This window comes from Clinocottus analis, unplaced genomic scaffold (genome assembly GCF_023055335.1).
Source record: "Clinocottus analis isolate CAN_PGR_092001 unplaced genomic scaffold, fCliAna1.0.p SCAF_5, whole genome shotgun sequence".
Classification (NCBI taxonomy): domain Eukaryota; kingdom Metazoa; phylum Chordata; class Actinopteri; order Perciformes; family Cottidae; genus Clinocottus; species Clinocottus analis.
Genome location: NW_027176207.1, coordinates 8775668 through 8801899, shown reverse-complemented (window position 1 = coordinate 8801899; position 26232 = coordinate 8775668). Strand labels below are relative to the sequence as shown.

General features: G+C 40.4%; 2 protein-coding genes across 4 annotated transcripts in view; one reads left to right on the top strand and one right to left on the bottom strand.

Annotated features, from left to right (window-relative positions):
• sptbn2 (spectrin, beta, non-erythrocytic 2) overlaps positions 1–15146 on the bottom strand; it is a 43722-nt gene extending 28576 nt beyond the window's left edge. For 2 of the 3 annotated variants that reach the window (XM_068601010.1, XM_068601011.1), the window contains exons 1-2: positions 14910–15146; positions 3761–3948 (exon numbers count right to left, since the gene is read on the bottom strand). In XM_068601010.1, the coding sequence (XP_068457111.1) occupies positions 3761–3917 (157 nt within the window). In that variant the 5' untranslated portion in view covers positions 3918–3948; positions 14910–15146. The remainder of the gene's footprint in view (positions 1–3760; positions 3949–14909) is intronic. The other variant, XM_068601013.1, reaches the window with a different exon arrangement.
• A 7173-nt stretch (positions 15147–22319) lies between these two features.
• Positions 22320–25930, top strand: slc25a35 (solute carrier family 25 member 35). The gene is made up of 5 exons (XM_068600653.1): positions 22320–22863; positions 23016–23081; positions 23160–23312; positions 24378–24512; positions 24865–25930. The coding sequence occupies exons 1-5, from the start codon at positions 22492–22494 to the stop codon at positions 25033–25035; spliced, it is 897 nt and encodes a 298-aa protein (XP_068456754.1). The 5' UTR covers positions 22320–22491; the 3' UTR covers positions 25036–25930.
• The last annotated feature ends 302 nt before the right edge of the window (positions 25931–26232 follow it).

Here is a 26232-nt window from a genome sequence, read left to right as displayed (position 1 = left end):
AGATTTTAAAGTCCTCTGAGGTAAATTTGTAATTTGTGAATTTGGGCTTTACAAAAAAAAATGAATTGAATTCTACCATTAACTTTTGCCTGATATTAAACTGAATTGTGAACTCATTAGACACCGTTTCCATCGTCACTGACATTGGTTCCACTCTGATTTATTTCCATAGGGCCAAACACAAGAGATCAATGTATCTGCCTGAATTTTTTTTTTAACTAACAGGTGATGTGTCCTCATGACAACATTCTTTGTTCCAATGTTTTAAGAATGGAACAAGTTAGAAGAGAAAGAAAAAAATACAGAACTAGCCTGCGATGTTATTATATACATGGAAATTATTTAAAAGGAAAAACCCCTTTTTATGTACCATCTCGTTTCAAGATAATATATCAATTGACAAGATATGTAGTAAATGTGAAATGTATTTGGTAATCCAGAGTGTCAAATCACATTAAAAAATGCTATACAGCAGCAAAGGGTTGAATATTTACAATGTATTGTAAAGAGGTGGCAGTTTAACAGCCAACACAGACGCAAAAAATAAATAAAACTATGCCACAGTCAACCAGGCATTGAGTAGCAGTATTACAGGGTAAAGGATACATGTTTTCCACATCAAAGTAGATTGCTGCTAGAATTTCAAAGTAATCAGTACTTTTAATCGTTTGATTTAGAACAGTCTCGATAGAAGCGTCAATGTTATCTGTAGCGGTCTCCATTGGTATTAATGCTCCTTTGTTCAGGCCTAAAGCTGACAACGCTTGACAGTTAGTCCCGCCCATGGCACTGATTGGCTACTTGTTAGTTCTTTGTGGCGCTCAAAGGTCTGGACCTGGGCAACAATCACTCCAGTCATAGTCTAAGTATCTACCAAATGCTGTACAGTGAATTGAAATGATATTCTACCATCTGTGTTGTTTATAAAAAAATAACGCTAACATGGTGGTAATTAAAAGGCATGTGGATGCTTGGAGTGGGTTATCCTGGAACAACAAAGATGACAGTTCTATCCCCAGCTCTTACTATCAAAGGGTTCTTGAGAAGGGTCCTGAACCCCACGTTTCTCCCTTACCGCTTCACAGCAGCCCACGGCTGCTAATGCTCAAGATGGGTTAAATACAGAGGTCAGATTTCATGTCCATTGAAATAAAGTCTAAGTTTTTTGTATTTGTGAAAAAGCCTTTCGCTTTCCCACTGTAGAAGCTTCCACAAGTAATTACATCTAACTGTTTGAGTGTGAAGCTGGGCGTTAAAAAAATTCAAATTTGCACCGCTTGCTTTGCTACCCACACAGTACTGGAAAGTAGATAAGTGGTTATTTATGCAAATTAAAATTACCTTAACACAGGGGTGGTTCTCTAAAACTAGTGGCAGCTGCTGCCACACCAGAAGTAAAATGGTGTGAATCAGGAAATGAGGCAATCATATTACATGAAGAAAAACAAAGGCAGTTGAATTAAGAGAGACTGTGTGAGAAGGAAGCATATGGAGCAGCTCACATAATGTTAAACGTCTTGACATTTGGGGAGAAGTTGTAAAAAGGTGGGCAGGAGCTATGCCTAGGGGGCAATAGCTACTACAGCATGTCAAAGAATGTGCACATCAAGCCCACACTTGTCCAAAGGAGATTGTATCAGGTATTCACACACACACACACACACACACACACACACACACACACACACACACACACACACACACACACACACACACACACTAGTATTACAGCCCTCTGTTCCTTTCCATAATTATATGGCATCAAGATACAGTATATCTTCAAATATAGTGCAATGTGTTTGCAACCAGGTAACACAATAAGGGCAAAACCCAAAGTTTGTTTCCTTTTGGCATAAGGAAATGAGTCAGGCTATATTTGTAAGTGAAATGAGGTCCATCTCTTTAGAAGTACTTTGACTCCAGCGGTAGCGGTGCTCAGAAATCATTAGAGCGAGAGAGTTGTTTTGTGTGTGTGTGTGTGTGTGTGTGTGTGTGTGTGTGTGTGTGTGTGTGTGTGTGTGTGTGTGTGTGTTTCTGTGTGCGCGTGCGTGTGTGCGTGCGACTGCCTGTTGCTCCCCTCTGCTGGGTTCTCCTTGATACTGCAACTTGTTTTGACTATTAATAACATATATTTTATGTTAAGCCTGTAAAACCAGGAAGGTACAGGCATCAGAACATTCACCTGGGTCACGTTAGTTAAAGCTTCCAGCAGGGCTGGCTGGCCAGCAGACATGCACTTGCACAACTTGGAAGGATGTCAAAAGTCTCAAGGGTAGGTGAGTAAGGTGGCGAGTAAAGCTGCCTGCAGACCTACATTGTATGAAAAATGCAGCTTTCTCATTCATTTTAGTAAGACCACTGTTAGGCACAGCATGTGGTCTGATGTAGAGGGCCCCAGCACAAAAAACTAATCGTCATCCAGGAACACTGGATAGTCGTGTAATCGCTGTTTTTTAAAATGATCATAACATGAATGGGCTTGGGCCACCTACAGCAGCCATAAAGACATATATTAACCTGTGGTGAAATGACTATACAGTTGCCTGGCTTTGTCCTCATTTTGGAGGTAATTCAGTCTTGCCCTATAAAAAGAGATGTGTGCCTTTTGGGATAGAAAAGAATAAAGTTGGTACCTTAGTCGACAGAGCCTCATTATATCGGTGCAAATTACCATTGACCTGCTATTTTGTCTCTAAATGTTGTCTATTTTCTCAAACTGCTGTTGTATATTTAAAAACGTTACTTTAAAAACAGTTGGCTTACTGGCCTAAATTCAATAATGACATTTGGAAAAAAGAATGTGTTGCATTAGACTCAAGAACTAGAGAGATTACAACCACAGATGTTCTGTTTGAGTGGAGTGAACATCTTTTCGGTTACAAAGTGAGAATGTTATTTTACAAGTGCTTTACTATGTGTTGTTTATATCCTTAATGCTGCTAGGCTGGCAAGTCAAATACTTGTCTATCTGCAGATATCACCCCCCAATTGAGTAATCTGCCAAGGCTGTCAAAAAATTTGCTGTCAAAAAGGCAGTCTTAAAAATGTTAGCATTCAGAGGAGAATTTGTGGTGGTCCCAAACCAGCTTGAAGCATGACACAGGAATGTGCCAGTCAGTATGTGACTGAAAAACATGTGCCAGGGAGACTGCCTTTTTAACAGAGCCGTCATACAGTTGAAAGCTCGGGGCATTACCAAACAGCTGTTTTATACAGTTTATCATTGAAATGGTTAAAGCTGAGGAAAATGTACAATTACAAAATTGTACTTATCTTTACAGTGCCGATTAACTCAAACCCATGTTGTGTATGTTTCAGTGTTTTTAACTTTGCAAGTACAAATTAAAAGATTTTCCAAAATGAGATCAAATACATTTCCAATCCTATCATCATCTTTAAATGTAACGCTATCATGATTTTATATGAAATAAAGTATTTGTTGTAATTATGATGCTCCAACTGTAATATTAGTTTGTTTAGTTGAGTCAAACATGATTACTGGGGTTTGCTAAATGTTTCTTTGCCTTGCATTTAATATCGTACTTTAGTCTTTTGATTGTATTGTGTGAATTGTCGTAACAACATTAACATCATACTGTTCAGCTTAGAAGGATGCAATACAGACAGCAGTGCAATTTGTCAAAAGTCTTTACAAAGTTGATGGTTTGATAACAGGTGTCTTTTGTAGCACACTGTAACTTTGAGGTGGAAACTTCTCCATATACTACTACATTTGTGTGATACCAAACGTGTAGCATACCTGCGAGGGCCTTGATGCGTGAGCGCTCGAAGAGGCGTGCTGAACTGTTTTCATTATCCCAGTCAGTCTCTGCTGCCAGGTCCCAGCGGTTGTTGATGTCATTGTACTGCTGCTGGATCTCCAAGCTGTCAAAGTCCGTCGGCGAGATGGTGCTCATGTTGTCCAGGCTGGAGGAAAACTCATTCAACCTGCAATTCAGACAAGGAGACACAAAAGCACATTCAGTATCCAGAAAAGAGAGGCAACATTCCGCGATACCAGAAGCTTCACAAGACGGACTGTTGAAACGTTCCCAAGTAAAGGTTTGGAAGATTCCATTTAGAAACAGAGAGTCTATTTATATTTTATCCTAGGCCAGATGATGCTCTAAAACCACCTACACTCTCCTCACAGCTGAACTCAAGTTTGATATGCTCAAATGAAAGTCATATGCAAATAGAAACTGAGAGAGTACAACTGCCAGAGTGTATTGAGAGATAAAAACGTGCAAATAGGTCTGAGCTCAGCAACTGTCATGAAGTCAACCAGTTAGACAACCAAGACACACACACACACACACACACACACACACACACACACACACACACACACACACACACACACACACACACACACACACACACACGTCAATAGCCCTACTAGTGGTCAAAATCCCACAGAATGAAACACTTTATATTCTCAGTTCCTGCCCTTGCACTCACTGCTGGCCATGCAACATCCCTACTATCCTGCTGCTTGTGCCAACTCAGCATTCAGGTATAATAACAAGGGCACCCTCACATGGCAACAATCAATAGGCCTACACCATGAGGAGGTCAGTGCCACACCTTCAATCGGATGAGTCTCTGGATTTTGCTGACAGATTTGAGCTTGAGCCAAATGGAAATGCAACATTTAGTCATTTAAATGGTGTATGAACTCTAATATGTCCCTATATAACATGAATTATTGGTTACTAAAAACTGATGTCAAAAACATAATACTTTATTCTTAAAAAGATCCTATTCTTGCCTTCAAGGAAAGCATTCAAATATTGATAAATCTGATATTTATATTTACATAAATTAAATGAGTGATTGATTTCCTATACATCATGCCTCAACCATGTTTGATAAAAAAAATAGCTTTTATTACATTAAGGAATTTACTTCATTATTCAAAAATCAGGACTGCACATGACCAGACAGATTCTGTCGTTAGTATTATGCACTGGAGCTACATTAAGATTAAACCCCCACCGGAGAGACCCATTAACTAACTGGGGCTATTTTTTAAGAGCATTGAACAGATTAATAGACATGGTTGACTAGTCAGTTTGCTAATACCTTTATCTTTCATTGTGTCTAGTAGCTGTGGCCTCCTTGTATTAAGATGAGTGAGAGGACAGTTGTTAAAAAAATATGGAGTTTTGTGAGGAGGTATTTTATGGGTAAGAATAACTAAGGACCACAAACCCTGCTCAATGCTAAATTCATTAATTTAATGCACAGAAACTGCAGTCCTACTTTCTCCATCATGTCTCATGATGAGTTTATTTTAGTCGCGGTTAGATTACGTGGTACGATGGTGAGAGGTTGGAAGAAAGAGATTCTAGGCAATAAACGAGGTGGTGCTCTAGATGAGATTAAGTAGGCCAGCTATGCAAAACACATTACACATTAATAAGGCCATGTAATTCTCTGTTCTTTACCTTGAGCTTTGATTAAAAGAAAGACATTAACAGCTGCCGACAGAGATTTATCCGTTTGATTGTAAGGCTGCCAGTAATGCGTTTGCTTGTACGATTCTCAATATATCCTCTCAATCAAACCTGGAGTTCAATAACGGACCGCTGCCAGAACCAATACCTATCAATATTGTATACTGCCAGTGGACATCATGGTTGGGCCCATATTCCCCAAATCATTAAATGCAAAAAAAACGAATACCAGAAAGGCAATAGCATTGTTGAGCATAGCATAAAAGAGAGGGAGTGAGGTGGTGCAGATTTTGGCTGTCCTAAAACAGCAACAAGAAAGTACTAATAAATACTAGTTACCCATCATAGGAGCAACTTAAAGTGTGACTGATGTGTGCTACATTATTTGGCTTTGTTGGTTTCTTTATATTTTGCATTTATTGGTTAGTTTTCCAGTATAGATGTATGCAAGAACCAAGTGAGAACGAGGGAGATGAGATGCAATAAATGTCCACAGCTACAATTAAACCAGGGATGTTGCAACTAATTGGTATATAATGTGGACCACCAGGACTCATAGGGCGTTGTTTTCAAATATGACTTTATCAAAGAGAGAGGCTGAGATTTTGTTGAAGTCAAACCTTTCCAATTCTGCTGTGCAATACAGTGACCTGAACATCAATACACCTTACCATTGTTAAGACAAGTCAAACAAACCGCTCACATTCTAGCTATAAAAAAATAAAACAAAAGCTTGGCAAATCCTATTAGTGGCAGATTAAGAAGCGGCTGGGAATAGAAACTAAATGGGGATTAGGGAAGAAGGTAGAACACCGCCTCCACACTACACCCAGACCTGTCACCTCCCCACTCACAGGCACCCCAGGAGTTGGCTAATGCTTTGACCCCCTTGAGAGTGTGTAGTGTGCGTAGGCAGTATGTTTATTCTTGTGGTCCTCATTTATGAATGTAATACTATCTATCTTACAATAATTAAACAGTCAGTCCACAAACTCCCCTTTTTTCACCCTTAACATCACTGTGTGAAATCATGGGGCACATTGATAAACAATATATTAAAACAAGCCTACACTCTGTGACTGTTTGTGGTGCAGTGCGGCTGACAAAGTGGTAAGATTTACATGCAGCTTAAATAACCCAAATGCCACAGCATGGAGGCAAGAGCCACAAAGAGGACACACTATCAAGGACAGGCCTGGCAGCAATAAAGTCAATGACAATCTGTCTGTGGGAGCGGACCAGGGCGGGGGCTGGAAGGGGCAGGACCGGTGTGGTCACAAGAGTCTGGCAGTGGCAGATCGAGGGCAATCCTCCCCTTATTGTCGGTAGGAAGAGGCTCGACTCAGTGTCTGCACTAATCACCCCTCAATGTATCAGACAAACAATCCCCTGACCTACTATGATACAACCTACTGTACTCGTTCTCGCACACACACGCGCATGCACAAAACCACACATGCAAGCTGAACTGACCTATTACACCCCCACCAGCACAACCATCAACCTCACACACACAAACACACACCCACAGAGCTTCTAAAAGCCACACACACACACAAATCCACCCACTCAGCATGTGCAAATCAGTATTCAGCACACAAAATGGGTCGGTTCAACACCTACAATCATACTAGCCTGAGTGAAGTACAGTTGCCTCCCAGAGAGAAACAACTTAAATAACTTCTACACTGAAACTGCAGTTTGCAAAGCTAAAAAAACACAAAGGAGCAGTCTGAGTCAAAATGTCTCCTTGCACAAACCTTCAAGTAGAGAAATCAGATGCTAGCCCTAAAGCTACTGTATTGCAACTCCACCATTACTGCTCATATCAGGGATAAAAAAAAAGCCAGGCAGGCAGACAGATGTGGCACAAAAGGGGGGCATAAAGAGGTTTTATGAAAGAAAATCCCCTCAAGGTCTAATCCACAAATACATGCCAAAAGATAGTCATGTGTTATTATATATGTATCATTATTAATGTAATGAAAGATTTAGATCTGTACGTATCCTTCATATGTCCATATGCATTGACCTCCCAACACTAGTGCAATCAACAAAACATAATACAAAAGAAATAAGTGCTGCTGTTAAAATCAGCCTATTATTGTAAAAGCTGGGCAACATTGCAGGGCTGTGTTAACAAAATGAAAGCTTCGTGAAATCGACAGATCCTCAAGCTGGGCAACGAGGCAACATGGAGCCTACATGGAGTCCAACCTTTTCAAACATGACAGCATGCTTTCTCTTCAAGTCAAAATAGGAAAACGGGACATGTACCGCAAGTGACTGTTTGGAAGAATAGTGCATCTGAAAAAGTAAAAACGCGAAAGTGGGGCACTGAGGAATGCCTCAAGGCGAAACCCCAGCCTGTGGCTGGGCAGACACACATCAGAGTATCGCTCACAACAGAGTGACACCGGTGAAGCAAGCAGGGTAGAGAAAGCAGGATTACAGCCAGCGCCACCACCTCTTTCTGTCTCCGCCATCCCTCCTCCCCCCCAGAGCTGCTTCCCTTCGCCCAGCTGGTCTATTTATCACTGCACTCGTTAATCAGAGAGAGCGGAAAAGAGAAATAGAGTCCACAATCAGTCACCCTCAGGGAATTAGGCCTATGCACACTTTGCCAGTCACACTGCCACAGCACACTAGGGGAATAGGGTAGACACACACAACCACACCCTATAACGCCAAACAAAAGGAGCTATAAGCCTTTTCGTGAAATTCACAAAAAACACATCTATAATGTTTTAAATATTACTGAAAACATATCATTATGACTGTAAATCAGCCGATCGCTTCACATAAACAAATTTCAATGAGTTCAAGCTGAGGTGGCACCTCTGTGTTGCCAGCCAGTCAGTCATACTCAGACGAGCATGGGGGTGGGGAGGCAGATCCCCAAATTTATCGCACAAAGCCTGCTCCGCCAAACTGGCCCCATACAATGGAGGAGTCAGCAGAGAGTTGAGGCCAGCCGTTCGAGCCTTTCCTGTTTGCAGAGATGAGGCAGCCAGAGGCACATATGCATCAGAGGCCCCTCCACAGGCAGCTGATCCTGGCCTGAATGCCCTGCTGAATAGGACAGCAGAGGTCCTTTGTTGACCTGTAGCATCACATTGATCAAATACTCAAGCTGGAAGCATGCCTTCCACACATAGACATAGAGATGTCACTTTGGCTTTGGGCATCAATTCTGTTTACTGCACAGCGGTACATAATAACTGGAATTCTACAATCCGTAGAATACAACACAAGTGGGCAAATTCACAGGGCACTACCATTCATTAATTCAATAATTCATAGATATTGTGATAATCTTTGACAACTTAATCAAAATATGTGAACACTTTGAAGACTGAGAAAAGCAGGACATATAATGACATCTCACAGAGGTACTACTATACCCTTTAACTACGGCATGAAAATGAAGAAGCACCTGACTTGTAAACCAGCTCCGTCTTAAACGTCATAACCAAGCTGGACTTACTATTCTTTGTCAATGTGAGGCATGAGTGGACAATCAGTATGAGTAACAAATTACACAGCCAAGTATTTCCTGAGGATTGACTGTAATAACCCCACGATACAAATATTTTGCATCTTAGAAGTTTATAGTTGAAAATCACCCTATAGGCTACATCTTTATAACCTTTTTCCCACTGTGGCAATTTTGGGCAATAAGGCATTAGCGTTTGTATAATAGTATGTTTATATGTAGTCATATCATAATGTGATGCCACAGCATGGACAAACCAAGGCAAAAGTTACAGAAGTTGCTGCTCCTGTCTTGCCCATGCTGCTGAATAAGTCTTGAACTCAGCCTTTGCAGAACATTTGGCTGGGAGTCACAGTGGCAGCCTCAAACTCGATGGCTGCCAGAAATCAAAATTAAAAACATCAGTGAATGAAATATTCATGCAGATCAGGCTAGTCCACCGTGGATTGATTCTTGCCATTTTAAAACGCACTAGACCAAGTGCAAGCGTAAGCACTGTCAGTTTGCCTCAAGGTCTGCCAGTCAGTGTGGTGACGCTGATGCATGCTTGATCGAAAGGCTTTTTCTAACCATCTGTTGATCCCAACAGATCCTAACAGCCCAACATCAACACTCTATGTGCATGTGTGGGAGGTTTTTTAACCTCAGGGGTAGTATATATTTTTGGTTTTGCTTTCCTTTTCTTCCTTGACCTAAAAAAAGGTGCAGCTACGCATCGGCAGATGAACAAAAAATGTCTTCAGCTACATCTGGAGGTTGCCTTCTTAGTGTGGCTGCTTTTGAACAATGTTAGCAACACCAGGCAAAGCCACTAAACCAACATTGTTGAGATATTTTCTCTCTCAGAAACAAGGAGATGCTACTATCTGCTGACGAAAGCTGTTAAATGCACTAAAACTAAACTGAATTGTGACCCAATAGCCTTCATTTAGACTTGCGGCACTAAAATAAAGCAGTTTAATTTGGTAATTTCAGAATACTCTATCCGAAAAGGGCTTAGATTGACAAACTGAACCTTAACTATGAATGGTATTCCTTGTTTTAGTAAATAGTTCATTGCAAACAATTCCTTTTTCAACCATATCCAAATAGTGCCTCATATCAGAAATGATAGAATAACCTGGCAGAGCTCTCTCCTGGCACTAAGATATTCCATCTTTAGATTCCTGAGAGTAGAGGTGCAACACATGTTCAGAATTTCTTCATATGCACGAAAAGTCTGTTCACGCAAGAGGCAGTGAATGTAAAACAAAGTACTTCCAATGACCTGACCTTTTAAAAAGGTGGATTTATCATTAGGTTTCATATTATATGAGGTGCCAGACTGTGTGTGTGTGTTTATTTTTATATATATATATATATATATATATATATATATATATATATATGTATATATAGAGTATACATAATACATCAAATAAAAAAAACACATGGCTGCTGCCATGTGCCCATGTGTGAACTTCATTCTCTCTCTTAACTTTTTTTTACATGTTAAACATAGCAGAGATGAATTCACTGTTCTTTCTATTGAGTGTAAATACCAATAAAGCACAAAAATAACTTCTGATCTACTTTACTTAGTGGCTGCTGTTTAGTTATAGATGCAAGACAATTTGCACATTTATATTGACGACACACTAGGGCTGTCAACAAATATTCGAAATTCGAATATATATTCGAATAGTTTTTAAAAACCGAATTTTGAATATGAAAATTAATATTTGAATGTAAAAAAATATATATATTTTGGAGGATCATTCTCGTGAATCTGGCAACCCACGCCGAAGCCACGACGAGGTGACAAGGTGCTCAGTGTTGCCAGATTGGAAATGGAGAAGGATCGTACCAAAGGCTCAATATGGTCGTATTTGGAGGATTATTATCGTGCATCTGGCAACCCTGAGATCGGTCGACCAATGACAGTTCTCTCTTGCGCAAGAAGATGAACGTAAGATACCGTTTCAAAACTTGTAAGAGCGTAATAACCAGTTAGTGAAAGACCCAGAGAAACACAAATATCCAACGAGGTAAAATCCCGGACGTTTTTGAATCCCTGCCGGCCGCATTTGTTAGGTCTAGAAAAGAGGACATGTTCAGGAAAAGGAGGACGTCTGGTCACTATGTAAGCTAGAGTTAGGGCTACATCTCCAGAATGTGCACCCAAGAGAACAACGCATAACATGTGAAACTTCAGCGGAACAGACACGTCGGGATACTTATTTTTCGCCGTCCGCCACAAGTTCGTTGTCTGCTTTCACAAAGTTATTGTTGTTCATTTAAACCGCTTTGCGCGGAGAGCACGACGGTGCGGGAGAGAGAAAGAGAGAGAAAGAGTGCGTGTGTGCGAGCGAGAGGCCAGTGTCTGCTGTCTTGGCCATTTATTAATTTACTTATTTTTGTGTGGGTAATATGTTGTTAAATATGTTTAGACTTAATTAAATTACCTATACAAGTAGTTATGTCTCGTATTAATTTGCCCTGTTATTGTCGTGCCTATTGCGCATGCGCAACCAGAAATTCAAATATATTCGAATATACGTGTTTTTTTAAAGCGAATATTCGAATGTCATTTTTGAGCAATTTTGACAGCCCTACGACACACACAGCTATCTGAAAAAAAACTAAATGCATGCAAATGAGACAGTTGTTCAGGACAGATCTTGAATGTATTTGGCCAAAATAATTTTGATGAGATACATACTGTCTTGTTTTAAAGGTGCTGTAATATCCATCCTGATGACCTACTTTCTTTTATTATATGCATTTAATTTTTCGTAACACTTTACGTTTCTTTACTTTAAGGATGGAGCGTAAAGTGCCTTTTCAATTGTTAATTTATGGCAGCAAAAAAAGCAAACATTTCAACCTCAAATCTGCAAAAATGTCACTCTCTGGCCTCAAGGACAGAGCACACATGCCACAAAAGCATTGCTTTTAAGGGAATTACCTTGGACGCAATCACGTGTGAAAGTTTAAATAAATACATGTGGGAAAAATGACCAAGACTAAAATGATGAAATAAATAACTGCTCAACAGAAAGCAGTACTTGTTACACAAGGCATATGCTGGTTTAGTGATATGGTTCACTAAAGCACAATGAAAGTGTGAATGGCAGGAACTGAAAAAAGGCTTGTTCAAGAGGGATTTTGAGAATCAGCACTATGGGGGGCCCACATTCACAGCCCCAGTCTATTGTTGAATGCTGTTCATCTAGTCAGACACTAACAGCCATATCTCATGTGTCTATCATTACAATCCGGCTGTCTCTCGATCACAAAGGCAGATTATTTCAACCTGTGGCCATGAACACAATAACAAGGTATGATCTGACTAGGACTTTTTGAGGCAAGCTTATCCACAAACACACTATATATTCTATTCATCGTATTCTAATAAAAGGTTGTTGGTCCATTTATCTAGTTTGTTTAGGTATATGATCTTTCTGGGCAACTATGCAGTGCTGACTGGATCAATAAGTATCTTCTAATTATAGAAGAGAGAATTTCTATCACAGCAACACACATCTTGCAAATGCAACACATATCCTGCAAATGAGTGTCCATATTTAAAAGCTGCAACAAGAAAATTCAATACATTTGGAAAACACATTTTAAATGTTACAAAAAGTAACATTTAAAGTAATGTAAATTATAATTACCCTGTTGCAGCTATAATGAACATGAAGCAGAACAAGAGGGCATGGATGCCACCATGAGCTGTTTGTATGAAAATTAATTTGATGAATCTGCAGATATTGCCTGCAAATGTATCAAATACAATGAAATGTATTTGTTAGTCCTCTTAGGAAGATTCAGTTTTATGTGTTGCAGATTATCCATAAAAACCTGAAGATGTCTGTGTAAGGCATAGAAGAGACAAGGAAATAAAAACTCCACAATGGATGATAAATTATTCCAAGTACACTGTTTGTTTTGATGCACAATTACACAATGAAATCTTCCTTGTAATCTCCCCATTTGGTGTTTAGTCACAGCGGGCCTCTGCAGCTAGATTTCAGCCACAGCTCCTAAGGGACTTCATACATTATTAAACATACTGTTTGTGGACAGCTTCAACCATACACCTAATGCCTGCAGACAAAGCTCCATGAGCATCATTTAACAACGTGAACAGGCATGAGGAAGTCATCATGTCGCCCTCTGGTGGTACCATTTTAAGGCTGGCTTCTCAGTGGGGACTTTTGTGCAAATGTAACAGATTTATTCAATTAATTGATTCTTAATTTGTTGTCTAAGAGTAACCACATAAATTAGCGTTGTATTCACAGAACCTAAAGTTAACATACTTTATAATTACGTAAATAAATATGGCTCATCTGTAAATTATATTTAAAAAAATCTATTTAAGTGATAAGTGATAACAGTTTGTCAAATTTAGTCTTCCATATAATCCAGTTCCCTGGGCTCAAAGGCAAAGAGGAGGTAGTGGGAGAAGAAGGAGGCATTTTTAAATGGAACAGAATGAACCCCTGGCTTTCTATCCCATCTTATAGATCTAGATGACTTCAATTTATTGCATTCAGTTTCCAATTAATGTGTAAATCCGTCACTGAATATAAAGTGAGCTGGAAACCTGATGTAAATTGTATTAAGAACCACTGACATAGGATAGTATGGTCCTCCTTTATTGGAGAGGCCATATGTTTAGCTTCACAACAAAGCCAAAGCTCCTACCAGTGAACACCAAACTATTCACTATGTGGTGTTCTAGCCAAGAAGAGTAGTTTAATAGCATCAATGTAGACGTTTTTGCCTGAGAGGAGAAGGTCATCAAGGAGTTGGAAGAGGCGCGTTCCATAAGCGTTACCCACTACTCCTTAACTAATGTAATATTGTGGCAGCTCTTGTTTATTCATGCATCCTATAGATTTCATAAAACCATTCAAATAAAATATGTCATACTGTAAATATAACCACTTATTTCCAATAACTAGACTAATCTCAATCATGGGTGATAACTGCAATCTATTGTACACACAAAAATAAACATACATTTTGAATCTGGCATCAAGAATGATGCTTACATTTTATGGTCATTGATATGCACGCCCCTCATCTATGTTTTTCATTTTCTGCCACAATAAAACATGTTGAATGGGCTGACGTCTGAATGAAACATGGTTCTTCTACACGTGGTAGCCGGCAAATGTGAGATCTCAATATGTGAAAATGAAGTATAATGGTTGATGGGCATGAAGCAAACGCACGCGTTTCAAAACAACTAGTTCACTGGACTTTGCCTGGAAGGATATATTGCTCATAAGACAACCTTTTAACGTACTTTTACCTGATGCATCCCTGCTATGACTCACAGTCTAGGCCAGGCAGGCACGCAGTATAAATCTCAGTCATATATCATAACATAGCCACAGAGCCCACAATGTCGAAAGCAACACACACAAAAACAGCAGCAGCTTTACAAGACGCCAGCACTTTGCCACATCTCGATGAAACACAAATTACAACCTGGCGAGCGGGCGGGCAACAATGCTTGGGTTGGTTTATTTGCAGATGTTCAATCGGAGATCCACAGGCTGGTTGTTAACACCACGCAGATACAATGTGGCTGCGTTTGACATCAGTTCAAACAAAGGCAAGAGGATACAGACGTGCAGAGGAATATGGTTCCCAATCACTAACGTGAGGCGCTGCAGCCAGACGGAATCCTCGACCAGGCAGCTAACGAGCCAGAATTAAACATGAGTTGTTTTTTTTCCACCAGCATCTCTTTCAGAGTTTCATTAATGGCACTGGCTGAGATACAATAACGTCCGTTGTCTGTTGACTTGGCCAGCTAATAGCAGAGGCAAGCTAACAGCGTCCACCTGAACATCTCACTCCCATTAGCTTTGTTATTAGTCGGGTTAGCCTCCTGGTTAGAGAGAAATACTAACACACACACACATGCACACATTAAAATATATCACGCTTACCCCTTCTTTTGTCTTCTGTTACAGTGGCTGTCGATATTGTTTCTAACGCGTCACTGTGTGCGATATTTCAGCAGACATGAAAAATATCTTCCTTCGCTACCAGCGCGTGCGACGAAGCTAATTGAAAATTAACGTTTAAAAATCCAGGTAACGGTCAACGGCTGTCCTTTAAATCCGCATCTTTGAAAAAGACCGTTTCCTCCGCGCTGCTACTGGTGCAGCACGTTACGTTACGAAACCAGGCTCTTTTTATATATATATTTATATATATATATCGCTTTTACATAAAACGTTCAGCGGGGGAAGACAAAAATAAGCGATGAAAAGAGCCCGTTTTGAGGCAGGTACGAGACGGATATCCGCAGCAGCTTCTTCTTCTTCTTCCCCCCGCGGCCGAGCATCAGAAGGGCCGTCTAATCTAACTCAGTCCCGCTGCCTGTGCTCCCGTTCAACAGGGAGAAGAAAGAAAAAGTGGACGTGGTGGTGGTAGTTAGGGGTGTGCGTAGGGGTGTGTGGGTGGGTGTATGTGTGTGTGTGGGTGGGTGGGTGCTGACCCTTCACAGTCACATGAGAAGCACATTTTCGGTATTCTCAACATAACTGCATATAACTAACTGCACATCGCTAAGAGGAAGATGCTCTGACCCTTCTCTGGTGCTGTCCCTGGTGCTAAAACGGAAACGTGCACATGTCATTCCGTTTTCGTATCTCAAGACAGATTTTTGCTCGCAATCTATTTGTTAATTTAATGAGGGATATTCTACAAATGCAAGCATTGGAAATTCTGGTTTACATTGAATGCATCATCTTCAATCCACACGGGGTTGCAGCCAATTTGAGCATCTCACTGGCTGTCAAGGCTTTCAATCTCCAACTATCGCCTTTGTAACTGGTGACCCTATATGAAAAAAGGGACTCAATATAGGATGACGTCTTCTCCTTGGATCCACCACATCAATGTCAGTGAAATCATTCATTTGTCCTGGTAGTTCATACATTTACATGGTGTATATTATATCATATTAATACATCCCACAGCAGAAATACATTTTATAAATTCATGAAAGCACCTCCCCCACATCAGTGCTTTTTATTGAGTCAAAATTCTAGAAATCCAAAATCGACAAACACCACAATCGTGATGTCTTTTTTTTAGGTTGGCCTCCATTCGTCTTAGCATTTTTATCTCTGGGAACTGCCATTGCACTAAATTATTCCTGAGACACTATAAAGCACCTGGTTTGTGGGACATCAAGCAAGTCACTGAGATCTGGGTTATTCATAAAGCCCTGGAAGATCCTCATGCTAGAGATCCTCAAGACCAGTGTTTTCCCCTGTGCTTTTCTCAGTTGCACGGCATAGTAATGTGAGCAGTGATTGATTTCTGCAGTTGAGTTAAAAAAGATCCAGAGGGACTAATTCCTGCTGGGCGCCTGTACGGAAGGCACCCAAACTCCAACACCTAAATTATATTTGTATCTTTGTGTGCGCTGTCTGCACTGTGTTTGTCTCTCCACCCGGTGTGTATCTGTGAGCGTGCGTGGTGCTGAACCAACAAAGTGGTAGTGGCAAGAGCTTTATGGGATGATGGTCTTAGCAAGTAGAAAAATAGCAAGCTTCTCATAATAAGCAGTTTGTGGTAATGAAAACGCTGTGTTGTGTTCTTAGTGTGATTCCAGTATTTTGCATTTTTGCTGTGAGTATATTATTGTAGTTGGATCTTTCAAACTGCAGCTAAAGCATCAATGGTTGCCATTGCATTGCACGATCAACACATTTCAGAACATTTTTCACTGCTCAAAACTGTGTATTTCACTCAGCACCTGCATCAACAGATTTATTTTAGTTGGGTTGATGGACAGTTGAACTACGGTGAGGGACGGTTTAAAAGGGGACCTTCTACCTCAAAGATAACACTAGTACTGACTTTAAAGCATCGTCAGCCAGATTTCTGAGATCAACGCTATTGTTAAAGATTGATAACATAAACTCAAATGAAATGAGCGTCTGTTGAGCAACAACATTAACCATTATCTGCCCCAGCAACGCTGCTCAGGGGACAACTGATCAGATTGTGGTTGCTATGAGCATGTGAATGTGTGAAACAGAGACCAGAGTATTTCTAAAAAGGGATAACTGCTGATGGAGAAACAACCCTGATTAAGATAAGGTTAAATAATAATTTGTTTACAGATGTTTTTAGATTTGGTTTTAGAGGACATTGTTGACTTGTTTTTACTGTCAGATGAAATTAGACTATATGTAACAAGGCTTTTTTTCTACATCCAGTCAGTTCACTTGATTAAATGGATTTTGTAGAACATCACATACTCTGTGCATGCGACTTTCAACTCTTTATCATTGTATTCGCTAAAGTGACCCTCCCACATAAGATGGCATCACCCAGATAACGCTGTTCTTTTTTAAATCCAAACATTACAAACACTGAAAATGCGGAAGAAAGATATTTCTACCATTGCAGAACTAATATTGTAGAACTATTGCTTACATAAGCACATGGTATTGCAGTGTTGACAATGCTGTATATTTCAGTTAGTCACTGGAGCCTGATATATTTTTTGAGTACATATTAACATGCACTTTAATCTTTTCTTGACCTTTTTCACTCTTCAGTGACACTGATTAGAATTAATACCTGACATTGATTTTTTTTTTTTATCTAACAGTCAAATAGTTGTATCTTATATATAATCTTATTGGTTTTATTAGATAAGATATAATATAATCTGAGCAATACAAATTACAAAACAAACTCCAGTTCAGGTGGCTTTGCATTTTACTTCTTGAAGGTTACAGTCTGAACACTGTACAGGCATGTAAAAGCTAAAACAAAGACACCAGGGATAATAAAAAAAAAATTCTGTAATTTGAGCTGTGGGTATGTGTTATAGCACGCACACACACACACACACACACACACACACACACACAACCTGTTTACGCCCCCGGCCCCAGACCCCACCCCTGCTTACATACCCACACCCCAGCAGAGAGCTCATCCACAATCCACCATGACAAAGAGAAAGAGCTGAGTGCAGGATATAAGGCTGCCAGAGTTGGTCCAGCACAGTGCTTTTTGCAGATTGCAGCAGTTTGAGCTAAACCCCCTCTCTGTCTGCTCTATAGACGGGACCTGTGTGAGTGGGGTCATCATTAGTGTGTGCAGTGACCAGGGTGGAGTTGGGGTGGGGAGAAGAGGATGGGGGGGGGGCTTGTGTTTGGTAAAGTTGGTGTGATTGTATAGCTTCACAGCCCGGTGGACATGATCTCTATTATTCCCCCCTCCCAGCACAATGTGACTGATATTCTCAGCCCTAAATCTGAATCGCATGACTCCAATCTGGGTAAAGGTGGGGGTCTCGGATCTCAAATAAAGTGTCTGAGGCTGGGACAGACACAAGTTTAAAGAAGCACAGTTTAAAATCAACACTGCTGTTCCTTCTAGAACGTATACAGTTGCATTCCCATTGTTCACTGTACTCCAAAGATTTACTCATTACCGGTGAGTACAACAGGTCTGAACCCTGTTTTAAACGTATAATTAATTTTTAAATGTTATTTGCACTTTATTTGACCCTTTTATTGGTTTTGCAACACATCTGACAATGCTCTGATAGCAAGTCCTCTTTTTAAATTTCCAATCAGTGAAAAGTGAGACTTTATCCACTGATAAAACTTTAAATGTAAGAGATCTCTTTGTTGTTCATTCCGCCTATTCGTTCACCTCAGGCTCATGTAGAAAATTGACCATGAATTAGTTTCACAAATCAACAACTGTATATCAAGGAAACCATAAAAACAGTGAAAAAGGCCTTCCAAGCATAAAGATGCAAGGAGCGGACAGGTTGAATTGAAAAATTTCTTTCCACACTGTCAACCATTGCAATGGCTTATTCTGGTGATCTGAGTTAAAGATGCAGTGACTGTTCAAACTATATGGACTCAGTAGTCAGCACACACTCAATGTACTGTGTTCAATACTTTGATGTGAAATATGCATGGATTACAAAATGTCATCCTTATGCTGTGCTATGTCATGTTTCTCCCCCTAAACTCCAAAGGCAACCAAAGTGTTGTTTCACCAACTAAGAGGAACGTTTCGTAACTGCAGTCAACCGCCACCGGTACCTCGTGGGTTATAGTTCGGTCAGTGTGACCTACTAAAATATATTTATACCTCTCCAACCACTCTTTTCAGTCTACTCCCAAGGACACTGTGCTATTTCTGTTTCGTTTCTTGCTTATCCCTCTCTCTCTCTCTCTCTCTTTCTCGCGTCCTTTTTCTTATCTCTGTCTCCCTAAACTAGTTGCTGGAGGTCACCCTGCTGTTCCAGTTTACAATTATACAATAGTTTGACAGAATGAAACCAGGACAGTGAGGAGCTGTGGTGCCAATATGGTGCAACGTGACTCACTGACCTCTCAGGACGAGAAGCATCTATAGAGGCAGACAGACAGCGTGTAAGTTATTACACCTGTTTTCTTGGTGTACGAATCAGCAGACAGGATGTTTCTCATGCAGTTAACATGAATCACATGACAACATTATAGGTTCATTCACTTGATGCTTGAGAGCAGAGGGTGTTGTGAAAGCAATACTTCAGTCTGTACTGTGTTTTTGTTTGTTGATATTTTTCTTTACCTTTTTTTGCACATTGCAGAGTGCAGTGAGCAATCACAGTGTGGTGACAAAGCTTAATGATTTCATCAGCACTATGTTTATACAGTATGGTCAAATTGTGTACATACTATGACTACATAGATGTGTCTACACATGTCTGAGTATAATCAAGCAGGCACACATGTTGGGAAAGTTATTGTCCTGAACAATTTCATCCATCGTGGTTCTAGTTTTACAACAAAGGATCAATAAAAATTGATTAATCCGGAAAGGCACTTGTATTTCAAATGAAGAAATAAAACATATACTGTATGTTTCGTTCACAGATTTAAAATAAAGAAGCATGAGCATGAATGATGCATTTACTGCAGTGGGACTCTTTATATTGACGCCTTATCCATAGATTTATAACACCCACACACCTCAGAAATATAACCATTCTGCAACCAGAGCTGAGTACACTGTAGTGCAGACATGGTGGTGGTGTCGACCCTGTTGGATTGATAGAAAGCATATTCAGTACAGATGTACAAGCAGCCCCCTCTAGTGGAACGGTCTTGTGGATCATTGTACTCACACAGTGTGATTTATTGATTTGGTTAAATGTTTGTTGTAAAACATCAATTAAAGCAATCAAGCGTAAGTAAGTTAAACCATACCACCGGAGGACCGGTTGTGTTTGTTTTCCATATCTTTACAAATGATGCATATGAGGGGGGTGGAAGGGGGGGGGGGGGGGGCACATCTCTGTATAAGAACATTTCTGCAGCTTCAATATTTGCTTTAGGATACGGTGGACGACAAAGACAGCCAATGATGCTACCGCTTTATAGAAGAAGAAAGTAGTAAGATCAGAAGTCATGACAATTAGGACCAGCAGCAGGGAACTAGTTGAACTGTTCCAATGTAAACAGTTTCTTTAGAGCCATTTAAAGATTTTAGTTTGAACTTTTGTTTGTGGCTAGAAAAAGAATAGTACAAACTATAATACTTTACTATGCTGTTCCATGTTCACGGACATGTAGCTTCCCTCATCTTGTTTTCGTCGTTGGTCCATTGCTCATCTTCGTTCTTATCCGTAGGCTTCTTTTTTTTAATCATTTGGTGACTTTAGTCACCCAAAAGACAACACTAAATGAAAAACCACACAAGTTTATTAATTTATTTTATTCACTTCATGAAGAAAACATAAGTAAACTTATGTATTTTGTATTACTTCCTTCGGTTAACTATTACACAATATACATTGACCTCAAATTATTGCAACATAATGGACTCACCCAAAAAGAAGCCCTGAAGGATAACAACAATAAAAACTCTTAGATTGAATGCATTTAGCATTTAAGTCTAAATAAATGTAACTGTTTTAGACAGCACTTATACACACTGTTTCCGCATCTTTATTTGACTTCTCTGGCTGCCTGTCATCTGTTTCAAATCAGGAAGAACCAGAGGAGGAGCTGAGGGAAGAGCTTGATGAGTCAGATTAAAAGGTGTAGACCCAGGGTAACCTGGTGGACTGGTGGAGTGAGCCGGTTCTGGTACCCTTCATCATCCTGGGGCCGCCTCGTGATTTTGCCAATAAAGCAACATTGATTTAAAATAAACTTTTTGTATTTTAGCAACAACATATAAATACAGTGTGGATGCAGAAGAGCTAAGGAGATGTATCAGGATTATATGAACTCAGCAAAATTCCTATAAATAGAATGTATTTTATTTTTTATTTTGAGCACTTTATATGATATTGTCTTGAGGTAACTTAGATTTGACGCTAGATGAATACATTGAATTGGATAATTAAAAAAAGTCAGTTTAAAACATGCAATAAAAATGTCAGACGATAAACAAAGAAATTAAAACATTTTGTCACGGTTTTATCTTTAGTGCCTCCTCTCATCTGTTGTGGCAAAATGAGATCGGAGGATTCCAAAGCAAAACAATGTTTTATCAAGAACTGCATCAATATGGCCTCGCGATAAGAAGTATTAAGAATTAAAAGGCATGAATCTGAAATTTAATAAAACATGAATCTGTTTTATAAATCGTCTTGGACTTTATTTTGGATAAGCCGCCAAATGTGTATGCACACCCACATACTAGTCTGTCTAACTTGCTTATCCAGTCAGTCATCCATCGAACTAGGAGGGTCCGTGTGAACAAAGCGCACACGGACCTAGGAGGCTCGTCATTGGCTGAGAAGACGAGCGTCAAACCTACGTACACACGCTGTGGTACCAGTCTCTACGATGAGACGTTTAGGGAACCGCTCGAGTGTACGTCCAACACTACCATCTTCATTCTGACACTAAGTACCGCGTGTAAATGAATCTAACTCTATACGTTGTGTTAGCTTTGTCTGACATGCATTATTCATGAAATTGTATTTTTACATTCATAAAACAATACATTTCATCCAAACAGGACATTTTATCCAAATTTACTTCGCATGTCACACTTTCAGTAGATGTTTCTGGAAAGTGTTTTTCAGCATTTCCATCAAAACTTGTTAGACTTCTTTCTTTCTGCAATGGCTGATTTAAATTTGGAAAGAGATTTAGGCTATTTCGGTATCTAAATCACAAGACAAACATTAAACCCTGATCAAAACAAAAGAATGGAAAATATGCATTTTTTTTTAGACATATAATACAATTACAATACATATACATGAAAGAAATGCATTCTGTGTAGTAATGAATATTTCCGCCTTAAAGTGATGAACAGACGGCAACTTCCACCAATGTGTTTTGGAATTACGACTTTACGGGGAGCTCTTGAAGCGCTCCAATGTCTGCGCGCTGATCCATCTCAATGAGTCGCGTGTGCGTGTAGCGTGTGTACAGTTAATGAGAAGAGGGAACGCGGCTGAGCAGAGCTCCCCTGCCATGACGGACAGCTCGGTCTGGTAGCAGGCCCGATCCCCGCCGGACAGTCGCGATGGACTTCGTGCTGAGCGGAGCGGCGGCGTGCGGCGCGTGTCTGTTCACCAACCCGCTGGAGGTCGTGAAAACGCGAATGCAGCTTCAGGGAGAGCTGAAGAGCCGGGGCTCGTACCAAGTTTATTACCGCAACGTCTTCCACGCCTTTTACACGATCGGTAAAGTGGACGGACTGGCCGGCTTACAGAAAGGACTGGCTGCCGGGCTTGTCTATCAGTTTTTTATGAATGGGATCAGGCTCGGCTCGTACTCCATCATCGAGTCCTCTGGATACATCCACACCAATGGAAGGGTCAGCGCGGCCAAAACCACGGTGGCAGGGGCTGTGGCTGGAGTGGTGGGAGCCGTGGTTGGAAGTCCCGTATACTTGGTCAGTAGCCGGTTTCCTTGTCGCCTGGGATCGCTTGACTTAGTTTTCTTTGTACTGCTCCTTTAAGGTTTATCAGCCGGGACATTTCAAGGTGAGCTGTCACCTGTAACTTTGGAGAAAAGGAAACACACATTGTCTCTATTGATTTACAGGTTAAGACTCATCTGCAGAGTCAGTCGACCGCCTCTATTGCAGTGGGACATCAGCATAAACACCAGGTGACAACATGACCCTTGAGATGGTAATGAATATGAGAGGCAGGCATAAACTGTTTTGTGTTTTCGTCTTCCTGCCAGGGGATGATCCTCGCTATGTCAGCCATCTATAAGCAGCACGGCATTCTGGGACTGTGGAGGGGCTCTAGTGCTGCTGTACCACGGGTCAGCGTGGGGTCAGCTGCACAGCTCTCCACCTTCTCCTCCACCAAGGAGCTTGTGGTCGACCTACAGGTTAGAATATGTAATTGCTCCCTGAGAGGGCTCGCTGAGGTTTAAAGAAAGTCATCTAAATTCAGTAATGATGAGTGGAAACAGGCCGACGGGAGGAATGTTGTCTCCCCAGTCTTCCACTGTATGCACACGTCTTCTTATGACCTCACTGTTCCATAATAAACACGTTTGCGTTGAGGGTCTTGCATAACTCAGAGAGCTGCTGTGATTAGCCGAGGGGCCAAAGCTTTGCTGATATCCTCGAGAGTCTGGACTGATCTGGATTCTACACTAGGCAATCAATTGAGAAAACAGATTAATTGATCATCAAAATAATCATTAATTGCAGGGTTGAGAAGGTCATTTGTAGTTGGTTGCTGTGCACAGATTATAAAACCAGTCATCGTGGCACTGACAAAGCATTGCACTCTTCTGGAATCGAAATTCGACACGACACCACTCATTGGCCCCTCCTGCCTGAAACCATGGAGGTTACACAACTAGTGCACCAGTATACCGGTTGCACGTTGCTGCTCGCCTGACTTGATTAAAAAAAAAAGGTCTTACTTACTTGAAGCCAGAACTATAACGCATTTTAGGGAACATTATTTAAATGACCGGTCTGCTAAAAAGCTCAGAAAAGAATCCTGACATTCTCGTTCAAAGCGGCCTTCAAAGAACTAAAAATGGTTATGTATTGCCGTGTTGTATGCTTATTGTTGTATTTACCTTCTTCATAAAGACGTGACACCAACGTCTAAAATACTTGCGTCATTGTTTAAAAAAACAAAAACTTTTGTTTACATCAGGTTTCCAAAGAAGGCAGCTTTGACTGGAACTACTCAGGGGGGCAGGAGGGGTCTGTGTGTGTGTGTGTGTGTGTGTGTGTGTGTGTGTGTGTGTGTGTGTGTGTGTGTGTGTGTGTGTGTGTGTAACATAGTCACGAATAATAGTCATCCTTCTGTTTTCTTAAGATCTTGGTGATGATTTACTGGTCTAGAATCACCACACTGGTTTGCATACTGCAACTAGAGCCTCTCATATCCTTATGGCCTTCTATCATTATCTCATCTTATTCTCCCCAAGGTGTTCCCGAATGGCAGCTGGTTGGTGGCCCTAAGTGCCGGCATGATCAGCAGCGTGGTGGTGGTGATGGCTATGACACCTTTTGATGTCGTGAGCACACGGCTCTACAACCAGCCCGTGGATCATTTGGGCAAGGTGAGGAGAGAGACTTCCATTGGCTTCTTTAGCTTTTGGTATACAAACCCCTTTTTTTATACTATGGATGTAACATTGACATGTTTTTCTGCAATAGTGATTCAGCCTTTACCTCGCATGGCAGCTCGATTCTTGCGCTGTCTCGTCACATAACAGTCCACCATTGAAGATTTGCCACCTTCAATGGTGCCTGTTTACAGGTTCTTGGGAATATTACTGCATATTTAGTGAACAAAAAATGCTGTCGTCGAGTGAATTGTGGTGTGATGGTTGGGGCTGAAGAATACACGTTTTAGTCCTCTCCATTTCAACAGATCAAATGCAGGCTGACTGTCGTTTCCTCATCTTTTAGGGGCAGCTTTATAAAGGATTTGCTGACTGCTTTTCTAAGACACTGAGGAAGGAAGGCTTGATGGGACTCTACAAAGGCTTGGGAGCCTCTTATTTCCGGCTCGGCCCACACACTATTCTGTCTTTGTTCTTCTGGGATGAACTGCGCAAACTGTACAAGCAGTTCAGATAACACCGGGAAATTGGGTAACTCATTGAGCTCTGAGTGCGGAGGCTCCATGACTCCTCATTCAATGAAGGTACTATCATGAGGTTGAAGAAAAAGCAGGAGATGGAAGTCATGATGGGAAAGAGAAAGAGCAAAGGTCACAATAGGGAAACACAGTCAGGAGGAAGGTGAAAATGTCAAATCCTCATATGTGCACAGATATGATGACAACCTGCATAGGAACTTAAAGGATAACACAGTACTGTATGTCAAACAGCATGACTCTTATAGCACTTAAAATAATGCTATTCCAAAAGATATAAATAATTGACACTGGATATAATTCTGTACCCTTTGGAGGAAGCATAAGATGTGGCCCACAGTTTGAGGAAATCAATGGATTGTGCCAACCGCCTCAACAGTGTCATAACACCGAACTATAAAATGCTTGGTGCAAACTGGTCATGTGGCAAGCTGCTCCATGCTTAATTTTTAACACTGCACACTGGCAGTAAAGTGTCTCTCTGACTATCTAACAAGACTACCTCTATGTTATTTAGTATTTTAGTTTAACCAGAGACCAGCGTACCTACATGTACAAACAGAGTGCACATCATCTTAATCGGCAGCATTGCTTCATGCTTTATGTGCGCTCATTTTTTTTCATAGGGATAGGTGCTTGAATACAATTTGTATTGAAAAGATTAATGTCATATAGCCTTTGTCTATAGCCTGAGCTAATTTGCATCAATTATGCTATTCTAAAAGAATAATTACACGGTGCAATAGAAAAAAACACGATGGAATCCAAACAATGAATAGATTGCGCTCGTTATCAGAGGTTTTACCTTTGAAAGATTTAATTCCCAATGCAATACTTTTATGTTGCTGGTGTTAACTCAGGTGTTATCAGGACAAATGTCTGTTTCTGTTTATAATATATATCATGATTTATAATAAAAAAAAAAAAATGAAAGTAGTTGTGTTGTTGTCTGTGTGCTACTACATAAATGCTCAAATATGTGTGTTATTTCTAACAAATACTTTGTTGAATGGAATTAACACCATCCTAATGATTCATGAACATCATTGCTCATATTTCATTGCGTTAAAAAGGTCTTTAAAAATGCTTTAGCTAAGGAGTTTTTCATCACATATTTGAATAATCATTAAATCATCAGTATTTATTTAGATATTGTTATATAAATTAGCCTTAACATC